General features: G+C 41.5%; 1 protein-coding gene across 1 annotated transcript; it reads right to left on the reverse strand.

The window, feature by feature from the left end:
* Positions 1–1542: 1542 nt before the first annotated feature.
* rbms1a (RNA binding motif, single stranded interacting protein 1a) lies at positions 1543–13471 on the reverse strand. The gene is made up of 14 exons (XM_083684694.1): positions 13184–13471; positions 10555–10706; positions 9400–9458; positions 9140–9231; positions 7530–7687; positions 7185–7264; positions 6948–7060; positions 6434–6483; positions 6159–6246; positions 5814–5864; positions 4874–4975; positions 4569–4637; positions 4251–4329; positions 1543–3569 (listed from the first exon to the last, which is right to left on the reverse strand). The coding sequence occupies exons 1-13, from the start codon at positions 13232–13234 to the stop codon at positions 4258–4260; spliced, it is 1137 nt and encodes a 378-aa protein (XP_083540820.1). The 5' UTR covers positions 13235–13471; the 3' UTR covers positions 1543–3569; positions 4251–4257.
* Between the last annotated feature and the right edge of the window lie 5370 nt (positions 13472–18841).

An 18841-nucleotide genomic window follows, 5' to 3' on the forward strand; every position in this document is an offset into this window, starting at 1 on the left:
TGTCTGTGTGTGTGTGTGTGTGTGTGTGTGTGAGTAGAAGACAGATTGACTGACATCCATGCTAGTAGTGAGAGCACCAGCACAGACACAGAGCACATTCAGGTAGAGCATCCCTACGGGGATCCCTACAAAATGGCTTTTCCTCATCACCCAGAGGGGCACTGCTATTACACATTGGTGGTCTATGGGGCGATTTACCACCATACATGTAAATTGCTCTGGCAGTGACACTAAGTGAAAAATGTTCTATGAACACAGGCGTATAGTAAATGCAATCCATTATTATTGGAGAAAGCCCTGCTTGAACCGGCTGATTCTGGGCCCTGATGATCCATATCAACTGTTAAGAGTGAGACAGTAGCCAAATATGTGGAGTCATGCATTGTCATCTTGATAAACTCGATCCCCACCCAGCTCAACTCATTTGTGTGCAGAAGTCAAGAAAGTTTATACATGAATCATGTTTATTATGAAATACCCTTGAAAGAAATGAGTAAACGACACTAGATATACCAGTCCCTCGCAATGTCTGCACCCCCTCAATCTGACCTTGGCCCCACATTAGGGAATAGCGCCATGTGTCCCTTCAGCTGTGGAGAATTAGAGAGAGAGAGAGAGAGAGAAGAAAGGAGAGAGAGAGAGAGATGGCTAAGCCTCCATCATTGCTCCTTATGTTCAAAGGGTGGATAGATCTGTACCCCCTGCGAAGGGCGGATGACTGGCGTAACTGTCGGGGGGGTGGGGTTTAACAAGGGGGGTGAGGGGATGGGTAGGCTTGCACCCTGAGTCTATTTAATCCAGTCACTGGTAAGAGATATGGGCATGGTGCCTTTGTGTCTCTGGCATCAGGTCCAGCTTTACAGGGAAGCGCCAAAGACTGTTAACTACAAAGGCTACATTACAGAAAAATCCACCAGCTGGACATAGTGTAAAAAAGGGCAAGGTTAAATCGCACATACAATGAAAAGTTGGCACTGATGCATGGGGTCAGAGAATTAATGTTGTTATTTTAACTATTCAAGTTCCCATCATAGACTGTGGGTTTCTATTAAAGAATATTGATTTCGGACATTTTTGTAACACGTACTGAATAACACCATCTGCTGTTGATTGTAGGTATTACTAGACAGTAAGGAGCATGAAAATGCTGTCCTTACTATATACCAGGGGAGGCTGGTGGAGGCTTTTGATACTGCCACTGCTATAAACGGATGGTAGGCTTAGACCTGTAGGTAAAAGGCCTATAAATGTTACAAGGACTGAGATGTAGGCTAATGTAAGATGAACATTACTCTTTCCATTAGCTTTGTACCAGCTCTACCATAACCTTAGTGTAGCTACAGTCACACCATGGTCATATAGTACATGGCTTGAACCTTAACCCTTGCCTGATGTGAGGAATCATAATTCTTCTCTATTCCTAACTAAAACAATATCACAACAGCTAGAACGCCAGGGGTTAAGTCAATATGTGGCTGTCTAAAAGATGAGGCATACATTTAAAAAAAAAAAAAAAAAAAAACACAAAGAAAAAACCTGTAGCACTGCGTCATGGTGTGGTTTTATTCATTTTCAAAAAAGGAAATCACAAGGAAATGATTGCTAGAACAATCTGGTGAAGTTGACATGGAAAACAATGACTGTGACATACATAAGGAAACAGAAATACAAAATGTAAAGTTGTTGTTTTTTTTGTTTTTTTTTTACTGGTTATACCCAGTAAAGCATAACATGATGTAAAACATAAAATAAAAAAACATCACTCTTATAGACACATTATCTCTCTCTGACTCCATAAATTATTACTATTTTATTTGTACTTATTGTCATACAGCCCATCACACAGGTGCCATTTTGTTTCTCTCTCATGCTAAAATTAGCATCCTCCTGCTCAAGACATAGCATGGCACTTGGTGTTGACTTCGCTAGCTGTGCAACACTAAAAGCAATGGTAGCAGTTTAACCTTCAATCCTTTGATCCTATGCAATGGTTTGAGAACTAGTTACACGCACGCACTGCCCTCACACGTACACACGTACACACGTACACACGTACACACGTACACACGTACACACACACACACACACACACACACACACACACACACACACACACACACACACACACACACACTTTATAGAGGAGAAGAGGGGGGATATGGTTGTGTTGAGGGTAGCCAGCTAGAAATCCATCCTAAGAGAATGGACAAAGTGTACAATCTCATGAGATTGCATTCCTCTTTGATTAAAAGTGACTCATCCAACTATATTGGGAGCTCTGTTTGATGTGCAGCCATTTGTTGTCTTACTTTGGATGCTTTGAAACATGATCAACCTGTAACAATTGTCATACGGAGAACAAAAAATACTAAAATATCACACTAAACCAAACATAAAGTTTATTTGAGGACAAAGAGGCGAGAGATTTCGTGAAGAGATAAATGAAGAGATAAATTGCTAGTGGCCAGCTCCTGAGCTTGGCCTATAGGTGTTCTGTTCTGGCGAGGCGGGCTGGACCTGCAACCCCAACCATATACCAGCGGAGACAGAAGTCTGAGGTAGATAGCCGGTCAAACTGACCATTAGAGCAAACGTCTTTTAATAGACACCCATCAATTCTGTGTAAAACTGATTGTAATTTCGTAAAAGTAAAGCTTGTTTTGTTAATATTTTATACCTTGAAAGTAAAAATAACAGAGAAAGAAATTGACGTTACCTCATTGTTGTTTTTAAATCTGCCATTCTCATCCAAGTGTGAGTTTTTTATTTTTTATTTAGACATTACTTTTATTTCTTATTGTAGAAAGGAGATGGGAGAGAGTAGCACTTGTTGGATGTGTACATCCTTGATTGTGCATATCTTTATGAAATATGACAAATTAAAACAAGACACCAATATGCCTTCGAAGTCTCTAAAGATCTGTGCTGACTGCAGTCTGTCTCATTAGGAATGGCAGCTAAATGGTTAATGTGACGTAAAGGAAGGCACATTTTCCAACCTATCGTTATTAGGGAAAATATCTGCATTATCAGTTGTCTATCCAATAAAATCCTTTGATTTTAACTACAGCCTAAACGCCTACTTTGAATGACAACTGCTTAAGACCAAAATAAAACCAGTAACATCTCACCAAATGAACACTCATTGCAAGCAACATTTTTTTTTTCATATATTTGACTAATAAACTACCTGTAAAAATCATTGAAATCTTTTATAGAAAAAAAAACAACTTTCAATCGCATGCATTTTCAATATCACATCACGCGGTCAGCCTACGTGTCCCATTGCATCAACTTGAGAATCCTCAGTAGAAAATACATGTCTTTCGTTATCAAAATAAAACCTATTTTTCTGGATCTTTTTTTTTTGGGAATAATTAGTTTAGTCCATTTACACCTTTTTCCGTCCACCACCGTAGTAGTTTCTGTTGATTCCGTCTTCCACAGATGTTTGGTTGAAGCTGCGAAAGATGTTCCCAGGTCTGGTCCCTCAGTAGCGGCTGAGATTGCCCTCACTGTGACATCATCAGTCATCGCCCACAGCATCCATTAGGGCTTACTGAGGTCATCTGAAATGGACAAAAACAACACCAAAAAGACTATGTAGTATACATTTCATCACCTATACAATTTATCTATTTCTAGGTAGGAAAGAGGTGAGATGGACACTTCCTTCCTTACTGACTATATGGCACTATCAATACCGCCTCAAGCCAAAAAGTGATGGATTGTATAGGTGATGAAATGTATACTACAACTACTTTCACCATAGATAAGAGGGTTTTTAGAATATAGAGTTGAGTGAGTGAAGATCCAATGGGAGCTTGTGTCCACCCCGGAAACTAGGAACGCAGCCACTGCAGGCATGCGCAGACAAGTTTTAATATTTCATAATATATACTGGTCAATGTAGCTGGAAAACAAAGTGAAGGTAAGTGGGAAGATATTTTAAATTGTGTCACAAATGTGTTTTTTGCATATTGGTAATTATTCACTATTTACATTACAGCTATTACTAAAACCATAATCACCACAAATGATACTAATAACAAGACTGATATCCAACAGCTACTATATACCACACTATATATATTACACTATATACAAATACCACCAGCCTACTACTAATACTACAAACTCTTCTTACAGGTTGGACAATAAAGCATAACTGTGAAGAGCGGTGGCCCAAAAAGAACACCACATGTTGATGAAAGTCAATGGTCTGTTCAGCTTCATGAGTAAACCCATACCTGCTCATTACTTGCTTTGTTGACTATACGGAGAGGAATTGTTGGACGAATCCACCTGCTGCTGCTGTGTGCCGTTTTCCTGAAGTACAAGAACACTGCCCTTAGTTCACTGGTTGTTGTTGTTTATCGGTTATTATTATTACCACCATTATTACAACACCTTTGTGATGACATGTCTAATTGGTTATGAACAAGTAATGGGGGAATCTGTATGAGGCTACTCTCGCTTAAATGACTTCATGAAAATATGAGAGGAGATCAACATGCAGTAATTACAAATCTCAAGCAAACCAGTAAAAAGAAAATCTCCAGACTTACGGCAGCGGCCTGCATGTGGGAATACTGGGGGATGTAGGCTCCTTGCATGGCTGTATTTGCAGGAATGTACTGCAACATGGGGGGGAAAGCAATATATATAAGGTCAAATATGGACCAATCACACACAAGGTAATTCAATGCCTAATACTTGGTTCCTACTCATTTTACATTAGTGACATCAGCTTATCCTGCATCTCTCATTGATTTCCAAACAGTTTCTAGCCTATATATATCCCTGTATACATAATGTATATAGCATAGTGCCTGATACATATATCATTGATTTCCCCCAGAATTCTCCTCACCGCTCCGCTGTTCCCCAGTGAGAGATGGCCCATCTGCTGTGTCATCATGGCGGTAGGCTGCATTGACATGGTGTGGTCCACAGAGGGCGACATCACGGCTGCCTACAGCACAGACAGTGGGGTTACTGGCTGATGTTACGACACAGGCCATAACAAATTCCATTGAGGATCCATGGAGAGTAGCCAGCAGACAAGATATGCCACCCTTTTACAAGATCAGGCTTTACTGGTCACAGCTTCACTGTTGAAACGTAACAAACGATGCATAAACCCTTCATAACTCAGATGAAATAGAGAGGATGGAGTGAACAAGCTCCCATTCATTTTCATCCACAAGTAGGCCATCCCTATGAACTGAAATGCCTTGAGGGAATGTACCATTTACTTGTCAAAACTGGGGTGGTGGAAAAAGGACACAGACACTTGGAAACCATCTGTTAGTAGGAGAGATGCAAATGGCCTCAATCATAGGACCCTGTCTGCTGCAGGCATTTCCTGTTGGCCTATCGCCTCGGCATGGTGGGAGCTGGAGGCCAGAGAGAGGCCTGTGACTCAGCTACAGTACAGGAAACAGGCTCACTTACTCCTCCTGACTCATTCCACTACGCCTCGTAACAGACACACAAAAAGGCTACATCTCCAGCTAGTGGGGGAGGGTTCCTTTTGAATTTCTAATGAAAAACTATTGATAAATTTCCCCCCCCTCTCCAAATGTGAGTTATAGTATGTTTCCCAGAACTGATCTCAGCCTGGTCCTCTTCCCACACAGTTATGGGGGTGTTTGTTCTCCGGAGAACGCCCTGATTAAAGTAACATACTGTGTTTTTCAACTGGGTCAGCCCGAGACTAACTGTAGTAACACATGTAGTAACACTGTCTCTCCATGTATATATATCACACTGGGGAGCGCTGGAGTCAGATGTTGTCTCTTCTTTCTTACCGGGTGTTGCATAATGTAAGGCTGATGGGCCATCCAAGAATGATTCTGCACCTGGAATGGAGAGAGAGAGAGAGAGACAGAGAGAAAGAGAGAGAGAGAGAGAAAGAGAGAGAGAGAGAAAGAGAGAGAGAGAGAAAGAGAGAGAGCGAGCGAGCGTGCGATAGAGAGAAAGAGAGAGCGAGAGCAAGAGGGAGTGAGAGAGCAAGATAGAGAGAGGGAGAGGGAGAGCGAGAGATGAGGGAGATGGTCAACCCCATGACAGGAATTAGACTTGTGTACTGACTGAAGCACTGTCCATAACAGAACTGTTATTATATGGTTATAGGAGGAGAGTCCACACAGTACCTGGTAGGTGGAGACAGGAGACATATAAGGAGACATGGCGGTCTGAGCCATCATCCTATTGGTCAGGGCGTACGGAGACGCGTAATACCTGCAAGGTGACACAACAGAAAGGCTCTACCCCACATATCTCTTTTCTGGGATTCAATATTGTTTAAATGTCTTGACGTCAAGTTTCTTTAAAAGCCTTTACATGTTCATTATTTGGATGTTTGGTTAGTGATCCCACAGAACTAGTGGTTAACTACCTCTCTGTAATGTCCTCTTGAGTAACTTACCCATTCTGCATAGCAGCTGAGGATGGGTCGTAGGCCAGAGTCATCCCGCCCTGGTGAGGTCAAAGAAATAACAAGTTTCTTTACACTTGGGAACACGTTGGGATCAATAATGGGCCTTACACCAGAAGTGACGGAATCTGTTTATTCTGAATTTGCACCTTATTAGGAGATTAGCCAGAGGCATTTCAACTAGCTCCGTGACCTTTTAACTGACCTGAAAGGTGATTTTCCTGCATGCTGTGTATCACTAAGATCATCTTTCATCCAAAGCCTACAATGTGCTACAAATTAGTGCTTTGAAGATTTTGGGAAACTCAACCCTGTAGGGTTCTAATGTTTATCACCTGCCTTTTGCCTGATAACACTTCCAGTACATTGAGAACCTAGAAACCTGCTATGAGAGGCTAGTAGGGAGAGAATCCTTACAGTTGTGGGTACACTAACAGAGACATACATACAGACAGACAGACAGACAGACAGACAGACAGACAGACAGACAGACAGACAGACTTACCAGTCTCAGCTCCGCCTCCCTGGGCCATGTCCGTCCATTGGGGACAAATGGACTGTGACTGTGCCTCTTCCTCTGGCCATCAGCAAACTTACAGAGCAGGGGCTCAGAGGGCGCTGGTGAGGAACACATCATCATCACCATCACCATTACCATTATCATCATCATCATCATCACCATCACCATTATCATCATCATCATCATCATCATCATCATCATAAACCTTTAGCATCTTCTTACCCAAAGTTCCTGGCGCCATCTTGATAAACTTCCCATTGAAGTGGGAGATCACTGCGTTACACTTCTCTGTGGATTCCATCCTGGGGAAAAAACAACTATGTTCAATGATAAAGCATTGATAAACACTGTAGATGTACGGTCTTTTGGAAAACACATTTAGGTAGACTAAGTTATCAAACACACATTCAATGTAAATCAATCTAAAGCCCTAAAACCCATACTGGATTTGAACCTACAACCCAGCCATTGCCCATTGTCTTACGACAGATGGCGTCATTGCCTACGTACTATCTGACGTGAGACAATGAGCCATTGCCATGTCACCGAGCGTTGGCATCAGCTCACCTGGCGAAGCCCACCCCTCTGCTGTTGCCACTGTAGTCCCTGAGGACGCGGGTGGAGATGACCTGGCCGAAAGGCCTCAACAGGCTCTCCAGCTCCTGCTCGTCCACTGACAGAGGCAGGTTGGAGATGTAGAGGTTGGTGGGGTCCTGCTCCTGTTGCTGCTCGCAGGGGAAACAACACAAAGTTGGTCCAACTCCAGTCCCACTCTAAATCCAAATTGAGGCTTCATAAACCCTTCATCAGAGTGTATGAAGCCAGGCCTAGAAACACATGATCCTATATGTACATTGTTCACAAATCAGTGATAGGTAGATGTCATGCCATAGAATGAAGCTACAAAGGTTGGCAAAAGGGTTATGTCACATTATAGGAAAAGCACCAGATGTAAGAAGCTGTTAAAACACCCTTTGAATATGATGAATTTTCTGATCATTGATTTGTTTAATGTCTGGGAAGGCGTCATCATGGCTTTTAGGTTATAATTTATAAAGTTTCCCAATCGGAAAAAATGACAGCCACATAACCCTACCGCTTCAGCAGTAGAGCACTAAAATAGATATTTTATGCAGATTAAGAGCAAAGCATGCGCTGACGCACTGGGACTAGTGCCTCTGGAAAAGTATTACAAATTGATTTGACAAAAGCTACGTTTCCTTTGTTCTGATCAGATGATCACATAGGGTTTAGTTCTGGTGGATGTCATGAGGGGTCATGAGGGGTCTTCAGCCAATGACAATCCAGTAAATGCATACGAAATCAGTTGTGATTTGGCCCGCAATTGGCTCATACAATGTCGCACTGCTTCTCTCCCCTCCCCCTATTCAATTAACGTATTTTCTCAAGTAACTTAAACAGCTGATTTAGGATCCACTCTCCCTATAGGCATTCCCAACCAGTGAAACGGTAGAACAGTAATGTAGCTACCATACACACAGCATTGTGCTGGCCTCGGCAGAAAGAGGGGAGCCAGACACAGGTCCCCTGAGAGAAATCCTTCATCAATGAACTCTCTACCCAGCATTTCCAACCAGGATCACAGAGGCAGGGACTAGGGGTAATGTGCTGACTGAGAGAAATTCTCCACTTTTTACCAGAAGGGAAGAGTGGAGGATTTGCTAAAATCGTACTGTAGGTCGACAATGAAGGGCCTAAAATTCTGTTTTACCGAAGAATTATCTAAACAAACAGCTAACCTAATTGTTGGTGATTGTGGATTAGCATACATGTTAACTGAGTTCAGCCCAAAGCTTATACTGTTTGTACTTATACCTGCTCTGCTAGGAGACAGAGTCAGAATGAAATGGAAGGGGAATTTGCTGAGCAGAAAGCTGTTTGTCCTGTGCGTGTGGACTGACTGGTTATTTGGCAACGAGGGAGGACATCTGGTTTCTGCAGTGAACGTGAATGGGGTCACAGCCAGAACAGTCAGCCAGCCAGTCAGATGGGGTCATGTGACTGCCCTGCTGATGCTGATGCTGATACACACACACACACACACACACACACACACACACACACACACACACACACACACACACACACACACACACACACACACACACACACACACACACACAGACAGACAGACAGACAGACAGAGACCCTCTCACCTTAGCCATCTGAGCTTGTATTCCACTAGTCTTTAGGGCATGGACTGCCTTCAGGGCTGCTGCTGGGCTGTCAAAGTCCACAAACCCATAGCCTGTGGAAACACAGACACAGGGATTTAGTACAACTTCATTACATGACACATTTTGAAAGTGTAATTTCTAGATAGCTGACACATCTTTGATATTTAGCTGACTGGCCACAGTAAACTATACAGTATGAGCAATTTCAATTATGTTACAGTAAGCGACAGTATACTGACCTTTACATTTGTTTGTTGTCTTATCAAGGATGGCCTTAGCTGATACGATCTTGCCATACCTAGGAACACAAGGGAACAATCTGTGTTACTAAAATATAACTCCCATAATAGTGTTATTCATTGATTTCCCTAATGTACGTACACAGACTTATCAGGCCATTTGAATATAGCCTAGGGTCAACTATGTGTTGGTCTATTGATCCTATCCATTCAGTGTGTGTGACATGACCGTGTCCTATCACAACCTCTAAAACCAGTTGGATCAACTGAGGGAGTTTATCCTGCCCACAAATGACTGAATGAAAACTAAATGTAACCTAGTTAGTATTAGTAAGCTGTATATAATAATGTACTGTATCATGGTCTCTCTGTTCATATCACATAAAAAGGGGTGGGACTTTTGTACAGTACTGTATAGTACCTAAGCAACAGAGCAACAGAGCAACATAGCCTAGCCTTTTTGTCTAAAGTAAAACAAAGAAAAGCCACCAGCCATGTGCACAGGCCTAGTTGCTTAAACAAAGAGAATACATAAATATCACTATGGCAGGATTGATTGTAACCAGCCCATGAGTCAGAGTGAGAGAAGAATGGATTCCTGGCATACTGGATCTGGATGTCAACAAGGCTAACTGCCATGTTACATGAAACATAGGCCCATAAAACTATCCTGAAACTTAAACAAAAACATGCCATAGTTGAACTGATGCCAACAAATTTTGCGGAACTGGTATCTTGAGGACACGCATCATACAGGCTAAACGCCTGGCTAACATCTCAATTTAAGCCCGGTCGCAATGAAAGGCTCTTTCATTTCTGCTTTGTGCAGAGCACCGTTGGGAACAAAACACAAGCAAACAAAACACAAACAGCTGCTGTTGCCGCTGGTAACATGGTTGGATGCCTCTCTCCATATGCTTGTGATCCAGTAGAGCCAGAGGCAGAAAGAAGGGAAATTCAACCAAACATGACAATCACTTTCTGTGTTCTATCCAAGGCAATATGGAATAGACAAACTACCCTTGTCAATAGATATACAGAATGTCATAAAAACAAACAGATAGTTTATAATTCATGACAGCAAGCCTAACCTTAAAGAAGTGGGTGTGGGTGTGGGTGTCTTTTTGTGTGTGTGAGGTAGTAGTGTCTACTCACGGCTGGCAGAGTTTGACTAGATCCAGGTCGGTGGTTGCCGGGGGCAACCCGCGGATGTACAGGTTGGTTTTGCTGAGCTGGTCCCAGCCCGTGGTGCTGCTGTTGCTGCTGCTGCTCACCGTGCTGGGGCTGGCTGGAGCCATGGGGTAGGACTGCAGAGAGACGAGAGGCTGTCATACACACTATCAGCCATCCTAGATATGCGTGCACACACACACACACACACACACACACACACACACACACTCACGCACACGCACACACAAACACACACACACACACACACACACACACACACACACGGTTTTGGTGTTTACCAGCCTAGATGTTTGTCTGAGGCGTGCGTCTTTGTGTTACAGTGTCTTTGTGACTCTGGGTTTACAGTGAATCCATCAGCTACCAGTAGAGTGTCAGGTTTTAACGTGATCACATTGTACACAGCACACCCCTTACAGTCATGTCAATACAGACAAGAAACAACATGTTATCATGATGTTCTTCATGATTTAACTCAAGGTGAATGCCTCCACTTCAGTGATAAGACCCACAGCACAGTCAACGAGTCTATTTTCTTACACGCAAAGCATGCCATTCCATTCCACCTCAAAATTAAGCAACTTATGAACCAAACCCCTTACGTATCTGCCAACACTACATACACATCTTTCTGGAGTACATATCTTTCCTTCTGGTTCATTCTCCTGAGAATTCTTTGTTTATATTGTCCTGGGCAGGCCACTGTATAGCGAGGCTATTCCATATGTTCTACTGGTAACATCTAATCTTAGAGATACAACCATTATTAATGGTTGGGTTGTGATATAATAATCTGGGTGCAACCAGGAGACAGAATGGGATGTCTGTGCTAAATCTGATGTAGGCCTACATAGCAGCATTCATATCGAATCCTGACTTGATTTAATATGATATTCACTACACTAGATATTCACTATACTAGAATAGACAGAATTGGGTATATTATCAGAACTGTTGAGTGAAAACAGGCTATTTGTTCTTAGAATAAGTAGGGTTACGATAAGGTATGGGGTTAAGGGTTAGGGTTAGGGTTTGCCATAACCCATTTGAGGTTAGAAAGCAGTGTTTTTGTCATACATACTACATACATGTACATGTACATCATATAGCATGTTATCATATATGTCAGTCTCTGTCTGTATTTCCTAATTCTTCAACTCAGTGCTGTCTAGGCTCCTAATCCATGGTTCCTACGAGGGTTGGGCCGATGATGACACTAGGAGCATATCGTCATATTGTTCTCTTACAGACAACAGCCTGTAAAAATGCTTAAAACTCCAGACGTGCATAAGGACAAGGGCATTGTGCGGTGAAAACATGTGTCTTCTATTTACAACGCCTGCACTGCAGTTCAGTCATTTTTGCTCGTTGCTTTATCTCCACCATAAACAATGAACGCTATTATTGTATATTGTGATATTTTCTCAAGTAATATCTGATAATATCGTATTGCCCAACCCTAGTTTATACAGTGTGTCAGTAGCAGGAATTCACATTCACAGAGCCAAACCATATCCTCTTCTACAAAGCATTTCCTTCCTCTTACTCATTCATTAAAATAGCTCCAACCCCACAAAAACCACTCAGAAAAAGCCATCAACATCATGTTAAGCAGCAGGCCATTTTCTGTGAATCTGTGAATGACAGATAATTCTGCCACACCCTGTGAATGTAAAGGTGCTATTTATTGAATGAAAGATAGGCTATTGTCCGAACCTACAGAATACAGAATGACTCCCATCTTGTTTTAGGAATAGACTCACTGAGAAAGTAGAGGGGGAAAACCCCTGCTTCAATATTTAAACCCGAGAGGGCTTCATTATGGATGCATGAACAACCATGTTCACTCCAGCACACTGACCCACATTGGCAGGCCACTCACCAGTAGCAACTCAGGTGCATGGGGAAAGCCTTCCGTGGGCCAAAGCATCATACGCCTCCCTATTCATTCAATCCTATTCAAACAATCCCTAATTGTATAACATAGAAGTGTCAGACGTGTGTGGCCACAAAGGCTAGAAATGAATCTATCAATCTAAACTAGGCAATCTATCCATCATATTCTGATCTACAATATAACAGTTGTAAATGCAGGCCTATATGTTAGGATATGATATGGATGATTATACTTGTGTAGAGCAACATAAACAAATGTACAGCTAAGTGTTGTGTGGATGTTTAGCCTAAGCTTTTTTGCAGTACCTGGGCCTTATGGAACCCTCCCTCCACTCCACCCCAGCCAACCCTCTCTCTCTCTCCCTCAATCAGTAAATAGGTGCATAATTTAATAATACAGTATGTCCCTCCATCTGTCATTTTATAACGTTGTTTTAAGCTACAATAAGTGGTGTTAGATAATACTACTAATTCAAGGACAAGGCCGTTAGGACAGTATTGTGCATCATGAGCTGGTGATGAGGCAGACGCACAACATGACTTCGGAATGTCACCGGTGTTATAACATTATTGTAACGAAATGGCACCAATAAGGGTCAACTGACGTGACAGGCCAACATTGCACGACTAGGACAGGATTCTGAAGCGTGAAAAGGAAGGCACCGATTCGGAACATCGAAGAGGTTTTTCGGCCTACCTGCTTGCGATACACGGTCTTCAATGGGTTGGCAGTATTTGCAAAGATCATCGTGTTTATTCCAGTTATCCCGATAAAAAAGCTGTTTCCAAAAATTAATCTAAAGCTTACATGCAGAGCCGTTTATTTGAATCCAGTTGTAAATTTACGAAACATCCGCATATTGCCAGGGTAAGAATAAACTCTGGTATTTAGATCCTCCCTACTATCCTTGTGGCGTTGTCACATCTGTCCAACACTGTCTGCGTATGCACAATTAATCCCAACGAAAGGCTCGTCAAACTCAGAAACTCGTTTAGTTCATTGATCTACGACGTCCTGTTGACCGCTCCAGGGTCCCACCTACTACAGACGAAACCATTTACCACTGGAGGGGGGTTTCAACGTAGAATTAAACAATCTTGCAGTCGATTAGGGATATTATCGTGATTATGAATGCGCAAGAAATTAAAGCTATTTGCAAATATATACCCATCCATATTACAGTGAGTTATTTCATAAATAACCTATGAACATTAGGAAAGGCCAATTTGTCTTTCCCTATCGGTTTCGTTTTATTGGCGTCTGCGCATACCATACATTCTTTACCCTCCCTCTCATCCCATCCCCTCTACCAGCCCAATGGTTACAGGGAGAGATGACAATTATATGACAAGTCAGGAGCGAATGGAGGCTATCGTTTGATATCCCATTGTGGTATAAAAAAATAAGAAGCTACAACTGGACCTGTCTTTGTGCCTATTGATATGAAATTAATGGCAGTAGCTGGAATCAAAATGAGGCCATGGCGGTGATCACAATATATCTTAAATTCATTCAAAATGAATGCAGCAAGGGCCTTGGGGACACTTTGGGAGGACGCTGTTAGAAATCAATGAAAATGCACTGTATCTGCAATGGGCCTCGACAAGTATTTATCTACCCTAGGTCTTACTGTCTTTGGTCCATTCTGAATAATGGAGGAAACAAGCCATGCATGCTATTATTTAGAAATTAGTAAAGAAATAAGTATTAGGAACACATCTATATCTAATCTGTGCAATCCAGTAGTTATGTTATTTATTTACAGTGTATGTTATTAATTCATTTACCGTTCTCCATTCATCTACAGTGCTTAGAGCTTGACCTGGGAGGACCCCGTCTTTCAGTGCTTAGGGGAGGGAGATGGACAGAGTGGAATCCTATTAGGCCCACAGTATATGGTTAATGGTGGGAACCTTCTCAAGTCAATCTTGATTCTCTCATTTAAAAAAATGTATACTGCAGACAGGGTGGATACACAACGCACGCACGCACGCACGCACACACAGTACAAAACACAGATACACTTAATTTAATCAATAATTAAAGATCGCATTATATGTGATCACATGATTGTCCCTCCATGACAGTTTTAGTTTAGATGTGATTGTACCTAAATGGTAAAAAAAAAAAAAAAAAAAAAGGAAAAAGAAATACGAGACCATCAGTTCTGCCTTTCGACATGAACCACTCACATGTGCAATTATTTTTCCCCACTTTGGCACCACTATAAGAATACAAATAGATTCACAACACGTCTGGAAAGTATGTACGTAACACACTGCAGAATGGTAACACACGACTGAAGACAGTCGTTATTTTTGGAGATAGTCGTCACAGTTATGATAGCCAGCCAAAGTTAATCTGAGCTGTTGCCAACGAACAATAAATATATTCTGATTTTGCCCAAGCTTGCAGCTAAGACAAATTGAGTAATTTACTGAAATGTACCGTTAATTATCTTAGGCGCTGATTCTGTTTTGCTAGCAATCATAACGATGACGCCTGTCTCCAAAAATGACGACTGTCTCTAGTTTTGTTTACATTCTGCAGTTGGTAACGTGTGGACTTCCATAGTGTATAGATTGACAAAGCCGAATGTTTTTATACAGTATAACCTACTAAATTATAAATACACGATTATAAATGTTGGTGTTTGCTTGAATATGGGAAATGCTACAGTTTGGAACATGGATGTTTTTTTTCAAGGCCTCGGCTAAATTCAATTCACTTAGTTGAGCCATTTAAATCTAGTTAACCTAAAGTAAATTATCCTTCTCTTAAACAAACAGTCAGTCATCACCAAGCAGCATAGAGATGGAGATAGTTCAACTCAAGTTCAATTGAATGTTCATCTGTCCTTTTTCTTTTTCTTTTTAGAAGTTCTACATTCAGTCGAGTCCCTTGTATGTGTAATGGATTTGGACTATTGTGAAAATGTGCACTAAACCTGAGCATAGCCTACAGTTATCTGGAGCATATAAAAAAGTGTTTGTATTTATCCAGGTCAACAGAATTGTTTTTAATCTTGTGTAAAATCTAATGTAATGTATGGAGGAACAGCTTCCGTTGCCTCTTGTTTTTGTTGCAAATTATAATTCTTTAGATGCTTGGCCTTAGGCTCTCTGAAATGTGAAATGCATTCCTTGAGCAACACCTTCTACTGCACCTAACTGCCACGTTATCACACAGTTTCGATCTTTTAACATCTCCATATGATGAATTTAATCATATTCACTCGTGTACTACAAAAATTATGAGCAGGAGGTTATTTTCCATCAAATCAGTTGGAGACAATGAACTCTGCTTTCCATGTTCTCTTGTACAAAAGGGGCTTTTGGATCGTCTGGCCATTGATATGGGCTGAGATGTTTGAAGCAGGGCTGGGTGGCCTGGTGAGGATACCATGGTGGGTCTGGTGTCTGGCATACTCTGCATTCCTTAAGCGAGGGAGAGGGGAGTCTACATTACTAACATACCATGGAGCACAGGACTATCACAACAGCAACTGCAAACCACCACTAAAGGGAATGCTGCAAACCATTATGGCCTACAGCACTACTCTGATCAATCAAATTTCGACCCAGTCGTTGGTAGTATTGAGCGGTTTTCACAACATGGTTCCACAGAATGCTAAAGAGCCAATATGTGAGCACTCACAGAGAAGGCCAAATGCAACAGTGGCAAGGATAATCTTGATGAAAGACACAGATCAAGACTGAAACTCAATGAACCAGCCTTTTTTCCCCCGTAATAACTGCTTCCCAGTCCTGCCTTAACTTGAGGTCTGCTGTCCACTTCCCTGCAAGGAACATTTACGTCCAGGAAACAAATCATTATCATTCTTCATCCATTGAATGATGCATGATATGCATAGGTGCATTCTGCAGTTCTAAGGCTGAAAATGAACAGTGAAACAAATCCAACACATTATTGATATTTGTGAGTGCTTCTCCATTTGTATTTTTTCAAGTGGACCTTTCCATCCATGCCATCAATGTCCAGAATTTGATGGACTGTTTCTCCTGTAGTAGGAGGCCTATGGTCGCGCCAAATCCCTATAGGATGGATCCAACCAGGCTCTTAAGGCATCAGATTTCCCTCCCTCATTTCCTCTGCAGTGAGGATTATGGTTTCAGGGCTGTATCAGGTTACAAAGCAGCCTCTGGTGTTTCCACAGAAGTGAAAGGTTGAATTGTATATGGGTAAAGGGTAATCTACTACTGCAAGAATGGGTTTTTAACAGTTTAATGCTGATAAGTTATGTACTAAATGGGTTATGTACCTAAATGGGTTTTAGGTTGGTGTACAGATGATAAACATTTGTTAATGCATTTATAAAGCATTAATAACAGTGCAGTCATATATGAGCTCATTCATTTAAGCACCAGACAACTAGCACATCATTTGAACTAATAAGTAACAACTATTCATTATGGTTTATAAACTAACTATAGACAAACTACTTTTTGAGGGCAACCTTGATGTAAAGTGCATCACCCTGACACTGACACTCACACTGACATGTGCTAAGGACAAGTCTCCTTGGGTACTCAGGGTGTAGCTCACTTCTGTGACGTCTTTTGCAATTTATATCCTATGACTAATTATGATGCATCCAGTTATGAGGAAACCATCTGATGCTTCTTATAAGGACACTTCCTTATAAGTAACATCCGCATTGGATGGAAGCTCAGGTTTCATGATAAGCTCCTCCTCTTTTATGCAGATGCTGTTTACCTCAACTGGGACATCATTATGAATATGCAGCATGGAGTAAACATACAGTATTTTGCCTTGGAAATCTGTTTTCGTGGCAGTCAAGGACACACGCCTTTTGCAAGGGCATATTTTGCTTAAGCCATAGTTTCGAAATAAAAAAATAAAAAGAAGATTAATTTTTCACAGTCAATGTATTCCAGTGAGTCATACAGTATGAGTAACACAATGGGAACAGGACTGAAACTCGTTTGCAAGTGTGACGCATTTCATTAGGTGAAGAATGACAATGAGCCTTGATTTTAGAAAATGGAAAATAGCATTGTTTTTTTCTAGGTGTTCCTACGCAGAAGAGCTCCCAATACAAATGCTGGCACAAATGTTCATGAGGACATGAATGGATGGGTCCACATGGATGGCTTCACAGCTCAGGAAACACACAATAACTTTTGTATTCATTTATCTTACCTTTATTTAACCAGGCGAGTCCTAAGAACTGACATACTGTTATACACATTTATGTTCACTGTTGAAACACTGTGAACAATGGTGAGTATCTGTAACAGAGGTTACGTGAGGTAGAGCCAAGAGAACGAGGATTTGGGATGATTGCACAACCTGTTTTCCCTCCAAAATCTGATACATGAATCCCCTAGTCACTACCCCCATAGGCACTCCTTTAGATCTAAAAGGACTGCAAAGATATAAGCAATATGATGACTGCATCTCGCACTCTGATTGGCAGGGCAGAAATGTCACCATATTGCTCCCACCTATCCAATCCTCTCAGATCTACAGGAGTGCCTAGGGGCTAGGGGCTAGGGGTTGATTTGGAATTAAACAACGGGGGTGTGTGTGAGGGGGGGGTTCAGAGACTGGCTGGAGGGCAACGGGCTTTCAGCACACCAGGGACTCTGTTTCATTTTGCTGGAGGGTGAGGAGGTCACTGGCGCTATTTGACCTAGGGTTTAAGATTCAGATTGTCCCCTTCAAAGGACAAGGAAGGATCTCCTCTGGGGATAATGAAATGTACTAAAACAGATTGGGGAAACCATGGAAACCTCTTCCGCTTACACTGTGAATGAAGGCGACTTCTGTGGCCTTGTGGATCCTGAGCCATAGTAGATTGAGGAGGACTATCACAGTTGTACATTATTATCAGTGTTTGGGTCAGTGTTTTGAATCCTTTCATTGATTAGGGATAACCTCAGAATCTGAGTGTCCATTGTGTAACATGGCCCAAGTTTCAAGTCCAAGACTAGATCTTAATCAAGGCGAAGCCTGGCTTTTTATTTACATGTTCAATATAAGAATAAGACTAAACTGAAAAATAACCAACATTTGGGTTTTGAGGGTGCTAGGTATCATCATATCTTTTCAATATGTTTTCATAAGATTAGGTGTTGTAAGTCTCCAACTTTCTGAAATGTTCAATGTAATGGGGTGTGTTATTTATAGGATTAAGGACATTAAGGACAATTTTCCAACTGTATTGTGAGTATAACCTTGATTGTATTTAATGTAACGTATATGTAACGTCATGTCCAAATTAGAACAGCTTAATATGTATTTCTGACTATCCAATACATTTTATCGATTAATCAGTATATTATCAGTATCATTTTAGAACCATTAATG

The sequence above is a fragment of the Argentina silus genome (genome assembly GCF_951799395.1).
Source record: "Argentina silus genome assembly, chromosome: 14".
Classification (NCBI taxonomy): Eukaryota; Metazoa; Chordata; class Actinopteri; order Argentiniformes; family Argentinidae; genus Argentina; species Argentina silus.

What these genes read in the sequence shown, in the direction of transcription:
- rbms1a (XM_083684694.1), bottom strand. Translation starts at nt 13,234, where the DNA reads ATGATCTTTGCAAATACTGCCAACCCATTGAAGACCGTGTATCGCAAG. An exon ending in TACAAGCTCAGATGGCTAAG is followed by an intron (nt 7,688 to 9,139) that starts GTGAGAGGGTCT and finishes CCCTGCGAGCAG; the next exon opens with CAACAGGAGCAGGACCCCAC. An exon ending in CTTACATTATGCAACACCCG is followed by an intron (nt 4,976 to 5,813) that starts GTAAGAAAGAAG and finishes TCTGTGCTGTAG; the next exon opens with GCAGCCGTGATGTCGCCCTC.